This window comes from Populus euphratica, unplaced genomic scaffold, assembly GCF_000495115.2.
Source record: "Populus euphratica unplaced genomic scaffold, PopEup_1.0 scaffold444.1, whole genome shotgun sequence".
Lineage (NCBI taxonomy): Eukaryota > Viridiplantae > Streptophyta > Magnoliopsida > Malpighiales > Salicaceae > Populus > Populus euphratica.
Window position 1 is genome coordinate 142,002 of NW_011500328.1, and position 16,344 is coordinate 158,345.

Genomic DNA, 16,344 nt, shown 5'->3' on the forward strand with positions numbered 1-16,344 from the left:
TTGCATGCATCATATCATAATTACAATTAAGCTCCTGTCATAAACTCTGAAGGAAGCTCCTGAATAGAAATTCTTCTGGACAATGTCTGTTTTAGCTTGAGAATTATCCCTGGTTTTTTAATATGTATTTGGACTTGGCTCAGATGGTGTGGCCATATGTGTTGTGCATTACCTCTGGCTGGAATCTCATTTGAGGGTGTTTAGCTATTCATGCTGTGAATATTCTCCTTGCAATTCTTTTTGTCTCAAGATTTAATCGAAGTGATTAAAGCTAAGGAAAACCGTGGAGAATAGAATAGAGATATTATTGTGCTAAGTAAAGGAGGAATTTGAGCACTCTTTTTATGTCCATCACAACAGATGTAAAACGAGGGCATGTAAACAGTTTCACTTTGTGTGACCTTAAATTTAATGGTCATAGGGTGCATTAATGCGAGAGGTGTTATCCTGTGTTGCCTGATACATGTATAGTTGGATTTTAATCGATGGCATTATAATAATATAACAGATCTTCTGAAATATGATATTGAAACTGAGTGTAAAAGCATTATAGTTAATCAATGTAGCATGTGCCTTGTATTATTTCTTGTCTCCTTTGAAAGATTCAAACTGGGTCATTCTGGAAATAGCAGCAAGAATTCATTTCCTTTATTCTTTTCTTTCCTAGGATACTCTCTGCTGACTTGTGGCTTACATGAGGGGTGTCACCAGTTAGTAAGGTAGGGTGGTTTCGTAAAGAAAAGGGAAATGCTGGCAAGTTCGATATCATCTGTTAGGCCCATTTTGTCATTCCTGTTTCTCATAGTTCCATGCTTGCTTTTCTAATAGGAGTTAGACTTGGAGTCGACCAGGAATTTGATATCACCCTTTATCTAAGAAAGCTTGGAATTAATATCTACTTCTGTATTTTTGAAGTTCCATTGTTTCAAATGGATTGTAGTTGTTGCTGGAAGCCTAATTCTATGTAGTTTTTTTCTTGGACTAGCAGCAGTGGGGACTTAAGAGCCCCTCTGTTTACCTCCTTTTCTCTCCCTTTCCTGATCGCTATTGGTACTCAATGATTTTTTGCCCCTTATTCATGTTGGGTCTGTTGGGATCTTTGTGCAGGGTACTGGTTCTGCCTCTCAAGGAGAGATTTCGTATGTTTCCTGGAATTGCAGAGTTCAACATATATTAGCATCCACTTCTTCCAATGGAATAACAGGTGAGATAGAAAAATGGGCTTACCTGTTATTGATGATGAGCTAGTTATTTTCCTTTAGTGTGGAAGACTGACCATTTCATACATTTGCAGTGGTTTGGGACCTAAAGAAGCAGAAACCAGCAATTTCGTAAGTTTCTGCTTTCTTTTTCTAAATAATACCACACACACACACACATGTTAAAAATCATTCCATCTCAGCTGATTCTGGACTTCTACTAAACAGTTTTGGAGATTCAATTAGAAGGCGGTGCTCTGTTTTGCAGTGGCATCCCGATGTTGCCACTCAGCTTGTTGTTGCATCGGATGAAGATGGGTCTCCTTCTCTTCGGGTAATAACTTGACTGTTTCTAGATTTTTTTTTCAAGTATTAATTTTCATTGAATTCCTAGTTCATAATGCTGTTTGCCTGCAGCTTTGGGACATGCGAAACATAATTGAACCTGTGAAGGAGTATGTGGGACACACTAAAGGTATGGCACAATATATAGTATTTCAACATGATTTTTTTTCTTAGGTTATTATGAGAAAGAAACATAGAAGACAAACATAAACATTGAGAAATTCATAGCAGAAATACCATAAACAAGCTAGAAATACCATCCTATCCCACAATGCTGTTTTGAGGGGGAATAGTTTTTGATGATGTGTTAGCTTTGCCATGCCCAAATAATCCGATGTCCTAACTATAGTGAACAAAGCATACCTCCATAAGACTCCGGGATCCTTTTCCTTCCAAAACATACAAAATGCTTGAGAAGAAATTCCTCTACCTTGGATTGTGTTTCAGCATGAGTTTTAATTTGCAGATGTTTTATGGGTTCCATGTAATTCGTAGCAGTTTCAGATTCTCCTTTAGTTTTGTAGTATAAAATCTTGTAGGCTCACTAGAAACAGTGTTCCAGCTTGTCTAATTTTATGATTCTTTATAATATTGGAGGTGAAAGGATATGCTGAGTCAAAAAAATCATCTCTGGCCTAGATTCCATGATCCTTTTTATTGTGCTGTAAAAATGTGAGTGTTTTTGTTTTATGCATGCTTACTGATCCAGGTTTGTATTTGTTGAATATTTAATTAAATATTCTTAGTCTTCATCCTGCATCTACCTTATCCTAGTTTCAGTGTTCCATGAGCTAATTCTCACACGAGGCTCAATATTTATGTTCTTTTAAAACTTTTAGTAATTTCAACATTTTATTTGGATACTTTTTTTGTTGGCTTATTATTTTTTCCGACCAATGTCTTCTTACATCAGGTGTAATAGGAATGTCGTGGTGTCCCAATGACAGCTCATATTTGCTTACCTGTGCTAAAGATAATCGAACAATCTGCTGGAATACAGTAACTGCAGAGGTAAGGGAGTATCTTAGAGGTCTCCCTCCCTTTTTTACGAATAAAAATTTGATTCATAACCTTAAACCCAGCAGGAAATTCCTGCTTCAAAACTTGTACAACTGAAGCATTATAAGCTTGGTTGTATTAGTTTCAGTTTTGGCAGCTTTGAGATGGTTTTAATTTGAATTTTTATCTTCGTACTTTTATCTTGCAAGCATTCACCCTCCTTTCCTTTTCTTTTCTTACACTTGGTTGATGCTTATTGTTTAATTTTGGAGCAGATTGTCTGTGAATTGCCAGCTGGCACCAACTGGAACTTCGATGTTCATTGGTATCCCAGGATGCCTGGGGTTATATCAGCATCATCTTTTGATGGAAAAGTTGGCATTTACAACATTGAGGTAAGCATCTACTTTGTGCTGCTACTGATCTTGTTTTTTCATCTTGCTGGTGAGTATGTAACGAGCAAGGGAAGGGAAAAATGTACTCATGATAAAATCATGTCACCCTTTGAAAAAGAAAAAGGAAAGAACAAAAAGAAACAATACCATATGGGTGTTAGTGGGTCGAAGCTGTACAGTGATGACTTAGAAGAGTAGGTTATATAATGGAATGCTAAAAAATGTGCATGCGTGCATATGTTTGTTATTTTCACTACCATTATAGAGATGTTCTGTTTTGGATCTCTGTTTGCAGGGTTGCAGTCGATATACTGCTGGGGACAGCGACTTTGGAAGAGGTAGTGTAGTTTATTAGACAAGAGATCTCATGAATGTATTATCTGTTTTCTATGTAATTATTTGGGACCATGAACTTATAATCATACCATCAACTTTAGAAGTTGATTTAGCGCATTTCATTTGATTTTGATAAGAAAATAATATGCTTATGAATCATGGCTGGGATGCACCCTTTGAGCCTAATGGATTGCACATAAACAATTTTATTTCGTCACAACACCAACTTCTTCCTTCCATAATACAATATAATTTTTTTCTATTAGGGCGATGACTGCCATAAAATATTGTTTTTGTGTGAGCCAGTCATGGTTTTAGTTTTGCTTTTAGTTCCAAGATTTGGATAAAGCTTCAACTATGCTAAGGCCAGTTTAATTTTTAGTTTTGTTTTTAGTTCCAAGATTTGGAGAAAGCTTCAACTATGCTAAGGCCAGTTTAAAATGGTGCCATCATTTTTGTTCTGCTCAAGATGTGTGACTCCATAGATCCACATTAAAAGATGATTGGGTTATCCTTGCATCTTCATTTTTTTTTGTCTGTGAGATTGAAATAGTGTACACGTGATTATCTAATGAAAGAGTGAGATGAATTATTATTTTAGTGTACACTGGAAGCAAATTCAAGTTTCAGGACCTTGAAGAATGCTCTGACAAACCGTTTTATAATGTTCCTCTTTTTTGTTTACACCTTTATGTTTTCCTTTATGCTATGATGCTTGTATATTCTATTATAAGTTTTGTTTTAGAATATTTATTCTGCCATCTATTTTATGCAGCAAAACTAAGAGCTCCAAAATGGTGTGAGTGTCCGGTTGGGGCTTCTTTTGGCTTTGGAGGAAAGCTTGTATCATTTCGCCCCAAGTTACAAGCTGCTGGTGCTTCCGAGGTATCCCTTTTGGATAAGCTGCTCTTTCTTCTATATTTTCTACATTTCTTTTCTACTTATTCTTTTAAAGTGTTTCTCTCAGGTTTTTTTGCATAACTTAGTTACTGAAGACAGTTTGGTGAGTCGATCATCTGAATTTGAAAGTGCCATACAAAATGGGGAGAAGTCTTTGCTAAAGGCTTTATGTGATAAAAAATCTCAAGAGTCTGAGTACGCATCTGTATCCTAAAAATCTCAAGATAAAAAATCTTTTCTTTTTGGAATCTCTCCTTCTCTTCAAATAAATTGACCAATTGTTTTGTGATCAATCATCTTGGCAGATCAGAGGATGATCGAGAAACTTGGGGTTTCTTAAAGGTGATGTTTGAAGAAGATGGAACAGCAAGGACTAGGATGCTTGCCCACCTTGGTTTTAGTGTACCCATTGAAGAAAAAGATGCTGTACAGGAGAATGGTCTCAACCAGGAAATAAATGCCATTCGACTCGATGATACACCTGCTGACAAATTGGTATATGAGAATAATAAAGAGGCCACCATCTTCTCTGCTGATGACGGGGAAGACTTTTTTAACAACCTTCCAAGTCCTAAAGCTGATGCCTCTTTGGCACCGTCTAGTGATAATCTTGATCTTGGGAATTCTGCTCCTATTGCGGAAGAAATATCACAAGAACCAGAGACATTGGAGGAGAGTGCTGACCCATCATTTGATGATAGTATACAATGTGCTTTGGTTGTGGGAGACTACAAAGGGGCTGTTGCACAGTGCATATCAGCAAATAAAATTGCTGATGCTTTAGTTATTGCTCATGCTGGTGGCATGTCATTATGGGAGAATACACGTGATCAATATCTTAAATTGAGTCCTTCACCTTACTTGAAGGTAGCTTAACTTTCTTTCTTTCTATTTTTTTTTTTTTTTAATGTACCCAGGTCATTAATGTCTTTGCTGATGTATATAGCTTCATTGCAATGGTATATGCTTTTCCTGATTATCAATCAGCTAGATGTTGTCACCTCACAGTCAACCATTTTCATTTTCAGATTGTTTCTGCAATGGTGAACAATGATCTATTGACCCTTGTAAACACCAGGCCTCTCAAATACTGGAAAGAAACTCTTGCACTCCTTTGTACAGTAAGATCCTCAAATCTAAGAAGTGAATGTCATGTCATATCTGATGGAATTCAGTTGTAAATTGTTTTTTTTTTGTTTTGTTTATCATTACAAGATATCCTGTTGTTGTTATCTGTTGATTGATAGTTGATTGTGTTTTGCTTTTTCTATTTTTGTAGTGAAATATCTGTGTGTGAAGTGGTTCCTGCTTGTACATTTAGTCATAGAAAAGTGCACATGTTCTTACGTTTGCATTTATATTTTTGGACTGTACTATTTATTTTGATTATGAAATATTAGATTCTGCAATTCTTACATGTGAAACTTATGTGAACCTGTGATGGGAAAAAGTTTAACATGGAAGTGTTTCTTAAAACAGATGTGCAAGACACTGTTGTTTCTCCGTATTGAATCACTTCTATTATTTTGATAATCAGTTCGCACCAAGTGAGGAATGGGGTATGCTATGCAATTCACTTGCTTCAAAATTAATAGCTGCTGGTAATACTTTGGCGGCAACTCTTTGTTATATATGTGCTGGCAATATTGACAAAACAGTTGAAATTTGGTCAAGGAGTCTGTCCACTGAGAGTGAAGGGAAAACATACATTGATCTTCTTCAGGTTAGCTGACAACAAAGTAGAACTTTGTAGTATTTCATGTTTTCATCAAGGAATTTTCATTTATATTCTTTGTTTGGCTAGGATTTGATGGAGAAGACCATCGTCCTTGCTCTGGCAAGTGGTCAAAAGCAATTTAGCGCCTCTTTGTGCAAGCTTGTTGAGAAGTATGCTGAAATTTTAGCCAGTCAGGGCCTCTTAACAACAGCACTGGAGTACTTGAAACTCTTGGGGTCTGATGATTTGTCTCCTGAGCTTACAATCATAAGAGACCGTATTGCTCTCTCCATGGAACCTGGTACGTTTTTCTGTTGAAAAATCTTTAAAAGAAATATAACATTTCCAGTCCTCAATCCTTAATTGTAGTTTATGATTCAAGTTCCTCTGTATTACTCTCTCCATGGAACCTGGTATGTTTTTCTTTTGAAAAATCTTTAAAAGAGTTATAACACTTCCAGTCCTCAATCCTTAATTGTAGTTTATCATTCAAGTTCCTGGCACTATGATCTTGAGAGATCATCCATTACTGTTTATTCCAACCATAGTTATATGAATAAGGGATATTATCTTGATCAAGGTCATTGAAACACAATTTCGATCTTCCGAATCTACTTTTGATAATTTTTGGTAGTGCTATTTATTTTTACATGAGCATATAAAATGAGGGGAAAAAAAGGAAATAGCAAAATGAAGGGAGAAATTTAGGCTTGAATACTTAGTTTAGAGACCAGGCAGTAAAAATACTTGATTTGATGTTGCTGCCTGATATGTTAGCTTGATGAGTCTGCTCTGCCCCTTTCTTTTTCAGCGTTGACCATTCCATGTGGGGTAGGGTTTCCCTTACCCCTTGGTGTAGTTCATTCTTAGTGAATTGACGAAGCAAATGGATTGTGGGAAAACCTTCATCTGCTTGAATCAGTGTGGTTAAAGTTGAGTCAGGTGTTTTTCTGGTGTTTAGTCATGTTCAGGTCATTATATGACATCTCTGTTATAACTCTGGTGTATTGTGGTAAAAGAAGTGTTTTTCAGTTGATGTGGTGAAAGGAGGTCTTCTAATTTTAAATCCAGTATTAATACAGTCCAGCATAACTTCTCCCATTGCCTCATTGCCTGAACTTACGGCATTATCAATGCTATCTGCAAACTGAGTAACAGTTTAAGATATTAATTTCTGATGCAGAGAAAGAAGCTAAGACTCTAGCTTTTGAGAACACCCAACAGCAAGGTGGATCGTTTTATGGTGCCCAACATCCTGGTTTTGGTGTGGCTGATGCCCCTCATGCTTATTATCAGGTGGACATTCTGGCTTTCCATTCCTTTAATGTATCGTAGTTTTTAAGTGCTGTTTGTAGGGAATGTGATGTGTAGCTCATGTGGTTGACCACTTAATGCTTGTTTATTATTTTAGGGAGCAGTTACTCAACAAATGAACCATGGTGTTCCTGGGAGTCTATATAGTGAAAATAATCAGCAACCTATTGACTCGTCGTATGGAAGAGGATTTGGTGCTCCTCCCTATCAGCCTTCACCCCAGCCCCCAGCATATCAGCCTGCACCACTGCCCCAAATGTTTGTTCCAACTCTTACACCACAGGCACCTAAGGTATTCTGTTTTCTTTATCTTGATTTTTTGATGTAAAAGATAACTCATTATGTAGTTCACTTGCATGCATTGATGTATTTGATTGTATGTTTATGTATGGCTTTTTTTTTTCCCTGACTTGGTGATACCCTATATGTGCTAAGACATAGTTGATTGTAGGAGTTGCCATCAAATTGAGTTTTTTCAGGAAGAGATTGTTTGTTAATAGATCTTGATTGAAGCTTGAGTATTTTTTTTCCCCTTTGTTCTTTGGGTTAGATGTTGCCAATGTATCAATACTTGTGCTGGTTGTTTCTAGTTTCTACCACTCATTACTTCACCTTTTTTTCTTGCAGACAAATTTTGCTCCACCTCCACCTCATGCTGCTGCCTCTCAACAGCATACGAGGCCTTTCGTCCCTGCAAATGGTCCCATGCTAAGAAATGCCGAACAGTATCATCAACCCACATTGGGCTCTCAGTTATATCCTGTCTGTATATTTTCTGTGGATTACAATTTAGTGTTAGCTGGTATATTTCTGAGGATGCACTAAAAGTTTTGCTTGCTTGTTTTAGGGGACTGCCAATCCTGCCTTTAATCCTGCACAACCCCCAACTGGTTCACAAGGACCTATCACAGCTCAGACGGGTGCAATTCCTGGCCACAGAATGCCACAAGTGGTTGCTCCTGGCCCAACACCAATGGGATTTAGGCCTGTACATTCAGGGGTTGTTCAAAGACCTGGGATTGGTTCAATGCAAACGCCAAGTCCTACTCAGCCTGCATCATTGCAACCAGCTGTGGTTCCTGCTGCTCCACCGTCTACCGTGCAAACAGTCGACACCTCAAATGTTCCTGGTAATTACCAAAACAAAGTTGGATTTCCCTTAAACAGATCAATCTTGGTTAATGATTTTAATTTACTAGTAGTCTTAGAAAACTTCTGCTCGCACTGGGGTTGTCTTTCTGACATCAGTTGTGGTTGTGTTAAAAAAATATGTTTTTGCCATGTACTAGCAACATTCAGGCTGCAGTTCCTGTCTGGCGGGCAGTTCTAGTAATCAATTCTTGTGGAAGAGTCGTCACATGGATGTCTTAACACTAGAAATCACAAGTAAAATGTGTGAAAAATCATCATTTGAAACTTAAATGTTGGTTATAAACAATCTGCTGGATTGCCACTAGTTTGGCATCCAACATTTGATCATAACAGTGGTTATATACTTCTGTATACTGCAATGATTTATGATTTATCAGTTGTGTCACTAGTTTATCTTGTTTTGCATTTGTTTCAGCTCGCCACAGACCAGTCATTGCAACATTGACAAGACTATTTAAAGAGACATCAGAAGCTTTGGGAGGTGCCCGTGCAAATCCAGCCAGGAAGCGTGAAATTGAAGATAATTCAAGGAAAATAGGTGCCTTGTTTGCTAAACTCAACAGCGGGGATATATCGGAAAACGCTTCTGATAAGCTTTTTCAGCTGTGCCAGGCTTTGGACATGAATGATTTTAGCACAGCTCTGCAAATCCAGGCAAGTGTTATTCAAGAGCTATTTATGTTTTCACACTTGAAAGGAAATGAGTTATAAGCACTGCTAACTCTTTCTATTTCTAAGCGTGGAACAGGTACTTCTTACCACAAGTGAGTGGGATGAATGTAACGTCTGGCTAGCAACGCTCAAAAGAATGATCAAGACAAGGCAGGGTGCTGGCGTGAGATCAAGTTAAAACACAAAATTTCAAACTATATGATCTCTACTTAGCATTTCTCATTCTACGTGTGCTGTAGCTCTTTTAGCTGGTTGTCTTCTTCAATGTACACAAAAGCGGCTTCGCTAGACAGAACTGCAGGGCTTTGGATTATTTGCCCTAACTCGCTGTTACAGGAGTAGTGCCTCCTGCTACATCAAGTCAGCGTGGATAGTTATCAGGACATTGATGGTATTCCCTTTTTTTTTTCTCTCCCCCTCTTTTCGCATTTAACATTTGTTTGTAGTGTTGAGAAATAGAGTTTTGGTTTTTAGTACACCAATGCTGCTACAACTCACATTTTTTTGTTGAAGTACAGTGGCATTTAGTTTATCTATTGCTGTCACCATCTGCTGTATCTCCCTCATGATACTATCATGTGTATGAGAAATGGAACTTCTAATAACATGATTGTTATTGAAGTATTTTGTTCCCCCTCGTCATCTTGAGTCACTGATTTATGAAATCTTACTCCGCCCTACTTGTGGCAAGCCCTTACTCTGTTTCCTACCAGGGGCCAGCTTTCTCTCCTCTGTTTTCCGATTACCTCCAACAGCGATTCTGTTTTACAGGTAGTTGCTGTGGCTCGAGTTTCATTTTATCAAAATATACGAGTTTAAGATTTTTTTTAATTTAATTATAAATAGTATTCTCATATCAGCTTGTACATTAACAATCAAATTTTTAATAAATCCCATTCTATGCTCACTCTAAAATAGGAGCGCATGAAGTTAGAGAACACGGAAACACTTGATTATATCTTTACTAAGATTATATGAGATTGTTAGAATCGATTATCTAATCTGAAAGCTCTGTTTCTAGGCCATTTAAATTTTTTGAATTTCATCAATTGTTAGGAATAAACTACCGGAGTAAATTGACTCACGAATTACATTGATTAAAATCAACAGTCTAATGAATGAATCACTGCCTCTTGAATCATGGGGGCAAATTAAAATTATGTAATTTAAACTTAAAAAGCTAGTATTTTCAATCACTGGCTGGCTAGAAAAGGTCACTGAATTCATCAACAAAAGCCAGTTACGTACAGACAAAAGAAATGCTTCGAGAGGCTTTCGCGGTTTCCCCGGTGTAAACATCAAAGTTCTTCCTCCCCGTCATGACACCCCGTTTCCCTGCAATAGTCGCAGTCCGGTGGTATGTACTCTTTTTTCCCGTCAAAAACTCTTGAGGAATATAATTAGTAGGTTTGCTCTTCTATAATCAAGTTTCTAGTAGTCTTACCTAAGAGAAGGATGTCGGGAAAAAAACAGAAGCTTCGACTGCCATAAACTCAAATGGAGAATATTTATATAAATATTGTTTTAGCGGTAATTTTTTTGAAGTATTTTTTATATAAAAATATATTAAAGTAATAATTTATTTTTGATGTAACACATTAAAACTATCTAAACATAAAAAAATTAATTAAAAAAAACAAATATCTTTAAAATTGCTTTTGCACATTTGTGACTTGAAAACTAGTATATTAGTGCTTTGAGCATTAAAAAAGAAGAAGAAAAAGAAGCAGCAATAATTGAAGTGTCCCACATCAAAAATCGAAGATAGAAAAATCATACTGATCCCTTAGTAAGATGGGTATCCGTATAATTAAGAAAAAAGAAGAAAGAAGATGGTCTCAGCTATAGTTCAATGCCAAACCGTGGATGCACAATACAACTCTGAGACACATAGGCAGATGCAATTGGTAAACTGTATGTACGGAGCTTCAAGGCCTTAAATTTGGTAGCTATCCACTCATGAGTCTTAGATCTAGTAAAACAGGTCAATAATATTTTTTTAAATAAAAAATATTAAAAATATAAAACATATTTTAAATATTTTAAATTTATTCATCATATTAGATTCAAAACTCTCAAGTAAGTTTAATGACGAAGCTATATCTAATAAGCTTGAATTGGGCCTTTAGAATTAAACTAGATTCTATTCTTTTGTGTCATCATAAATTTTAAATGTAACAAGGTTTCATAAAATTCTGTAATATTTTGTTATTAAATCTAAAAATATAGTTATTTAATTTTTTTTATTAATGTTTTACCTTTTCTATTATTTTTCTTAGCCACTGTAATATTTTTAATTGAAATATAAAGCAAACTGGAGCTTCAAGGCCTTGACTTATGGTGTGAGGACACCATCTCTCTGTCCTGTTTTTTGGAGTCTGAAACAAAATTCTCGGGCCACCTTCCTGCGTGAATGACTGGACTGAACTGCGATTTTTTTGAACCGAACAGATTTTTTTGTCTGTTGTAATAAATATTATCCACGTCAGTAATAAAATATTAAAAATATTTTAATTTCTTTAAATTTGGTAGCTATCCATTCATGAGTCTTAGATATGCAACCAAACCAGACCCCAAACTTTTATGTTTGACATCCACATCAAACTTGGATGTAGTAAAACAGGTCAATAATATTTTTAATTGAAATATAAAGCAAACAACTTCAATTATTTTTTCATGAACAATTTACTAATACTATTATTATTTTCAAATAAGATATATAATAATTAAAAAATATTAAAATTTAAATAAAAATTTATAATAGTATTTAATAATCAAATCAAAACTAAAAAGTAAATGAATGTGGCAAAATTTTCTTTGAGTATATATAAAAAAGAAAAATAAGGAAAAAAAGAAGAAAAATAACGAATTACCACATCAACGCTTGACTCTCTCACTTATAGCAAAGCATGCTCGCGCGCCGAACCCATTTTATTTTTTAAATTTTTATTAAAGGGTCCATCAATTTATTTTATAAAAAAAATGTTGTGCTACCCAATCATCTCCCACATGATCTCAAGACTTTTCCACGTGCTAACCAACTCAACTTACAGCATGAGAGTGTGATAAAACATGGTTAAAAAGATATAATAAGCTTATTTATTGATTGTATGAATAGTAAAATAACATAAAAGCCTCAATTCTCTTTTGAGTAGTAACATAATTTCTCCAGCATTACTATAATTAAGTTGAGGGAAGCTGCTGATGTTCTTTCCGTGTGTTTCAACATGATGTTGAGCCCTTAATGAAGATGGAGCAATAAGCACAAGAAAGTGAGGAAATTTGTTTTATATGTATGATTACAGGCATAGGGAAGACAACAATGGAGTTGTTTTTTATGAAGGAATTAATGGCAATTGATTGTGGCAGGTTAATATCAATCATGACGAAGGAGTTCCTTTCTTGGAGTAAACACAACACCAGTAAGTTAGCCAATAATAATAACAGCTGCTGTTTATCAAGAATAATAATGCTCGAGTTTGGTTTAGAATTACACTGTTTATTCATCAAGGAAAATCAAGATAAAAACATAGGGATTTTGTTGTTTTTTGATATTAGCCGGATAAAACTCTGCTCAAGACTTTGGCTACCAACCTAGCCAACATCAATGCCCTACATGACAAATGTCGAGCTCAAGGTAGCAAGAAGACTATAGTGCTACACAGCTACTAGATTTTCTGATGCGAGTAATGTGAAGCCTGAATAATTTTTCTCTGGAAGGTGCGCTACAGACAATTTCCAGCATGTTCGCAGGAACTTCAAAGCTTAACTGAGAATTTCGTGTATATTTCTCTAGATGTGGCCACAAGAAAAGTTTTTTCACAAAAAAAAATATTAAATGCCTTTGTTGTCAAAGCAATTCCAATCTGATGCAGTATGTTTGTTTTGTGTTGGGAAATGAATAGTTGAATATTCACGTACAATTCTTATGGAAGAAAAAGGCTCATCAGTCATTCTGCTCTGAAATTACTGAAGAACATATCGTAAACCACACAATTAACTACTTTAGAATAGAATCTTGATCGACGTCCTGCTTCAGATTACGCTTCTAGCACTCATTTCTTCCTCACCCGCAAGTTTTAGGGTTCGAGTTTTCTTGAAAGAACGCACTTTTCGGCTTGGTTGGTAGCCAAAGTCTTAAGCAGAGAAAGAACCAAACTACTAGCTTAAAAAATAAACTTCGTCCGCACTGATTTTACTAAAACCTGACAAATTCAGAAGTAAACATCATGGATCACCAACATTCCTTCACATGACAAGTATTCTTCATCATTTAATTCTAGATTCCAGTAATGTCTCAACCTAATTCGAAGATACTTTTGCCTGAAAGATACAGAAAAAACTCTGCCCAATAATAAAGACAACAGAAATTTGGCATAATTTACTTATTCAACAGAATTCTTGACCATACATCAGCTTTGCATAACAAAGGTGTAATAAATGAAAAAGGATCAACAACCTATGCAAGGGATGTGAGCATCGCGCCCTTGATCTAAAAGTATGTGGAATTTAACAGCACAAAAATTGAGTGAAAACCACTAATCAATGAGCTACGAACAAATCTACAACAAGGTAATTCTCAACCAAGAGAAGCTTGTAACCTGAGCCTCGCTCCACCATCGAAACTCGAATGAGCAAGCGTGTTATTCCTTTCTGAGAATAATTCTGAACCATCCCCAACTGATTGGTGTTTTCTCACTTGAAAGAGACTTTTTTTTTTTTATTATTATTATCATGAGCCTGGGATTGAGCTCTTCCTTGGGTGTCATATCGTGCACTAAAAATCTAGAACTAGAAACCCGATTTACAGATTTCAAACTAGATTCAACCCATCAATCTCTGCATCTGTCCAGGCCATGAGTTCCATCAAATTGCTTCGAAACCCCAAATCTGAATACACTCTCCGTGTATCCATCACTGATTTCCTTCCCATTTTACCATATGTTTCTTCCAGAATCTCTTCTCCATCACCCTGTGGTCTGGAACCAAACTGTGTATTTCTTTGTTCAGCTGGACGCCCCATTGTCTCCACCATCATGCATGGATTGTTAAACCCATTCCATGAATGAAGCGGAACCAATTTACTCAATGCAGCTAACCAATCAACCACCTCCTTCATGGCAGGTCTCCGCTCCCGACAAGACCTCACGCATTTGGAAGCAATCAAAGCCAACTGCTTCCTAATCATAGGATCCTTAAGCGGGACAGTTCTTGGATCATAAATAGCACCAAGTTTCCCCTTTTTAATGAGTGGAATTGCCCAATCGACAATAGAAGAAGGAGAATGCCCCACATCAATAGCCTTCCTCCCACTAATAATCTCCAACAGAAAAATCCCAAAACTAAACACATCAGTTTTAGTACTCAAATTATCTGGTGTAACATAACATGGATCAAGATAGCCCATGGTACCAGCAGGTGGGGTTGACTTTAGTCTATAATCATCATCAACACCGCACCTAACTGCTAAACCAAAATCACCCAATCTCGCATTGAAATTCCTGTCAATCAAAACATTTGCAGACTTAATATCTCTATGAATTACCGGTGGGTTTTGTGAGTGTAATGTATCAACAGCCTTAGCAATTTGCAAAGCCATTCTAATTCTTCTACCCCAATTGGGTGGTCTAGAATTTGAGTGAAGAGTATCATAAAGAGTACCATTACTCATAAACTCAACAACAAGCAACCTATCCTTAGTATCATTAGCAAAGCCTAATAAGTTTACAAATCTTGGGCTGTGAATTTTGGACAAGATCTCGATCTCGTTATCGACTTCTTGGCCAATTTCAAGATCCTTTGAGGGTTTCTTGACAGCAACATGACGGCCACGTAAAACAGCCTTGTAGACACAGCCATGGCTGCCTTTGCCTAGGAGTTTCTGGTCAGAGAAACCATCGGTGGCAGCTTCAATATCACTGTAGTTAAACTGTCGGATCTTGATGGGTTTTTCTTGCTTGGTTCTAGAAGTAGACGGAGACGATGATGCTTGGGACGATGGTGTAGTAGAGATTATGGCAATGGCTGAGTCTGCCTTGCAAGAAAGGTATCCCATCAAGAAAAATTTTTTGTTTCTTCTTCTTCTTCTTCTTCTTCTTCTTTTTTGTGGGAAATTATGGTGAAAGATGAATCCTTGATGCTCTTTATTTACTTGTTGAATAGACAACGAATTCAAGAATACAAGACAAATCGATGACTTTCCTGCACGAAGAGGAGGGATGTTCTTACAAGGGTTAGCCGTTAGAGTGTTTTCTATAATTGCAAATAACAGTTCCATAACAACTCTTTTGTAAAAATGTTTTTTTTTTTATTATTTCGAGTTTATTTTCATTGTTTTCTATCTTTTTAATAATAATAATAATAATAATATATTTTTATTTAATATATTTTCAATCAAAAATTATTCCTACAAAACTCTTAAAAAAATAATAGTTAGTACAATTCAACAGGGGCTATTAATTATTAAATGGGTGAGAGAAAGCAGTCAGACGACCTTTTCTTTTATGTGTTTTTTAGTCAAAGATGATCTGTCCGGATCTTCAAATTCACATTGGATTTGTGAGACGCCAGGAAAGTAGATTCGTGTCATTTGCTACACGACAGCTACAATCTTGTTGATTTATTATCCACGTCAGTAATAAAATAATATAACAATAAATCAAACCTTCTGCAGCACGGATGCTGCTAAAGGTAAACCCATCACATTCCACACCTTCCACCACGTTTTTTTAATAAAAAAATATTTATTTATTTTTATATTTCAAAAATACTTTTAAAAAATCTCAAATTTTTTATTAATATTTTTAGATTATTTTATAAATTTTTTATTAGTATTTTTAGATTATTTTAATGTATTAATATAAAAAATAATATATTTTTAAATAAAAAATGCATTAAAAACAAGACAACCAGCCCACCACAGTTACCGAAGGGGACCAAAGCTACGAACAGCAGCTGAAAGGTAAGTTGCAACGGACAGCTCCTCTTGTATGAGAAGGGGCTACAGATGAACCTTTTCACTGCATTTAACATCTTTATAGTGAACTATCATTACCATTCTTAATATAGAAGTTAATACGTTTATAAATCACAATCTTGATCTGATTTGCTCTCCGGCCAGATTGCGGCATGTGTAAGTAGCCGCCATGCTGATCATTTCCTTCCACGTACCATCTGTGTCGTTTGTAAATGATAAAAAAAATATATTTATCTCATGTTAAAAAAATATATTTTCTTTTAAGTACTTGTAAGTGTGAGTTTGTGGTAACTTAAATAAAAATCATGGTGAATAAGTTATCCTAATGAGTTTTTTTTT

The 16,344-nt window shown here is 35.9% G+C and overlaps 2 protein-coding genes across 2 annotated transcripts in view; one reads left to right on the plus strand and one right to left on the minus strand.

The window, feature by feature from the left end:
* LOC105113693 (protein transport protein SEC31 homolog B-like) overlaps positions 1–9,667 on the plus strand; it is a 14,345-nt gene extending 4,678 nt beyond the window's left edge. The window contains exons 3-21 of the mRNA XM_011009980.1: positions 1,057–1,204; positions 1,295–1,331; positions 1,428–1,533; positions 1,617–1,674; positions 2,458–2,555; positions 2,819–2,938; positions 3,234–3,276; positions 4,050–4,159; positions 4,242–4,369; positions 4,480–5,041; positions 5,203–5,295; positions 5,712–5,897; positions 5,979–6,192; positions 7,075–7,187; positions 7,303–7,497; positions 7,833–7,967; positions 8,053–8,335; positions 8,773–9,011; positions 9,106–9,667. Of these exons, the coding sequence (XP_011008282.1) occupies positions 1,057–1,204; positions 1,295–1,331; positions 1,428–1,533; positions 1,617–1,674; positions 2,458–2,555; positions 2,819–2,938; positions 3,234–3,276; positions 4,050–4,159; positions 4,242–4,369; positions 4,480–5,041; positions 5,203–5,295; positions 5,712–5,897; positions 5,979–6,192; positions 7,075–7,187; positions 7,303–7,497; positions 7,833–7,967; positions 8,053–8,335; positions 8,773–9,011; positions 9,106–9,207 (2,970 nt within the window). The 3' untranslated portion in view covers positions 9,208–9,667. The remainder of the gene's footprint in view (positions 1–1,056; positions 1,205–1,294; positions 1,332–1,427; positions 1,534–1,616; positions 1,675–2,457; positions 2,556–2,818; positions 2,939–3,233; positions 3,277–4,049; positions 4,160–4,241; positions 4,370–4,479; positions 5,042–5,202; positions 5,296–5,711; positions 5,898–5,978; positions 6,193–7,074; positions 7,188–7,302; positions 7,498–7,832; positions 7,968–8,052; positions 8,336–8,772; positions 9,012–9,105) is intronic.
* A 3,717-nt stretch (positions 9,668–13,384) lies between these two features.
* LOC105113688 (serine/threonine-protein kinase-like protein At3g51990) lies at positions 13,385–15,284 on the minus strand. Its single transcript, XM_011009975.1, has one exon. The coding sequence runs from the start codon at positions 15,082–15,084 to the stop codon at positions 13,843–13,845; it is 1,242 nt and encodes a 413-aa protein (XP_011008277.1). The 5' UTR covers positions 15,085–15,284; the 3' UTR covers positions 13,385–13,842.
* Between the last annotated feature and the right edge of the window lie 1,060 nt (positions 15,285–16,344).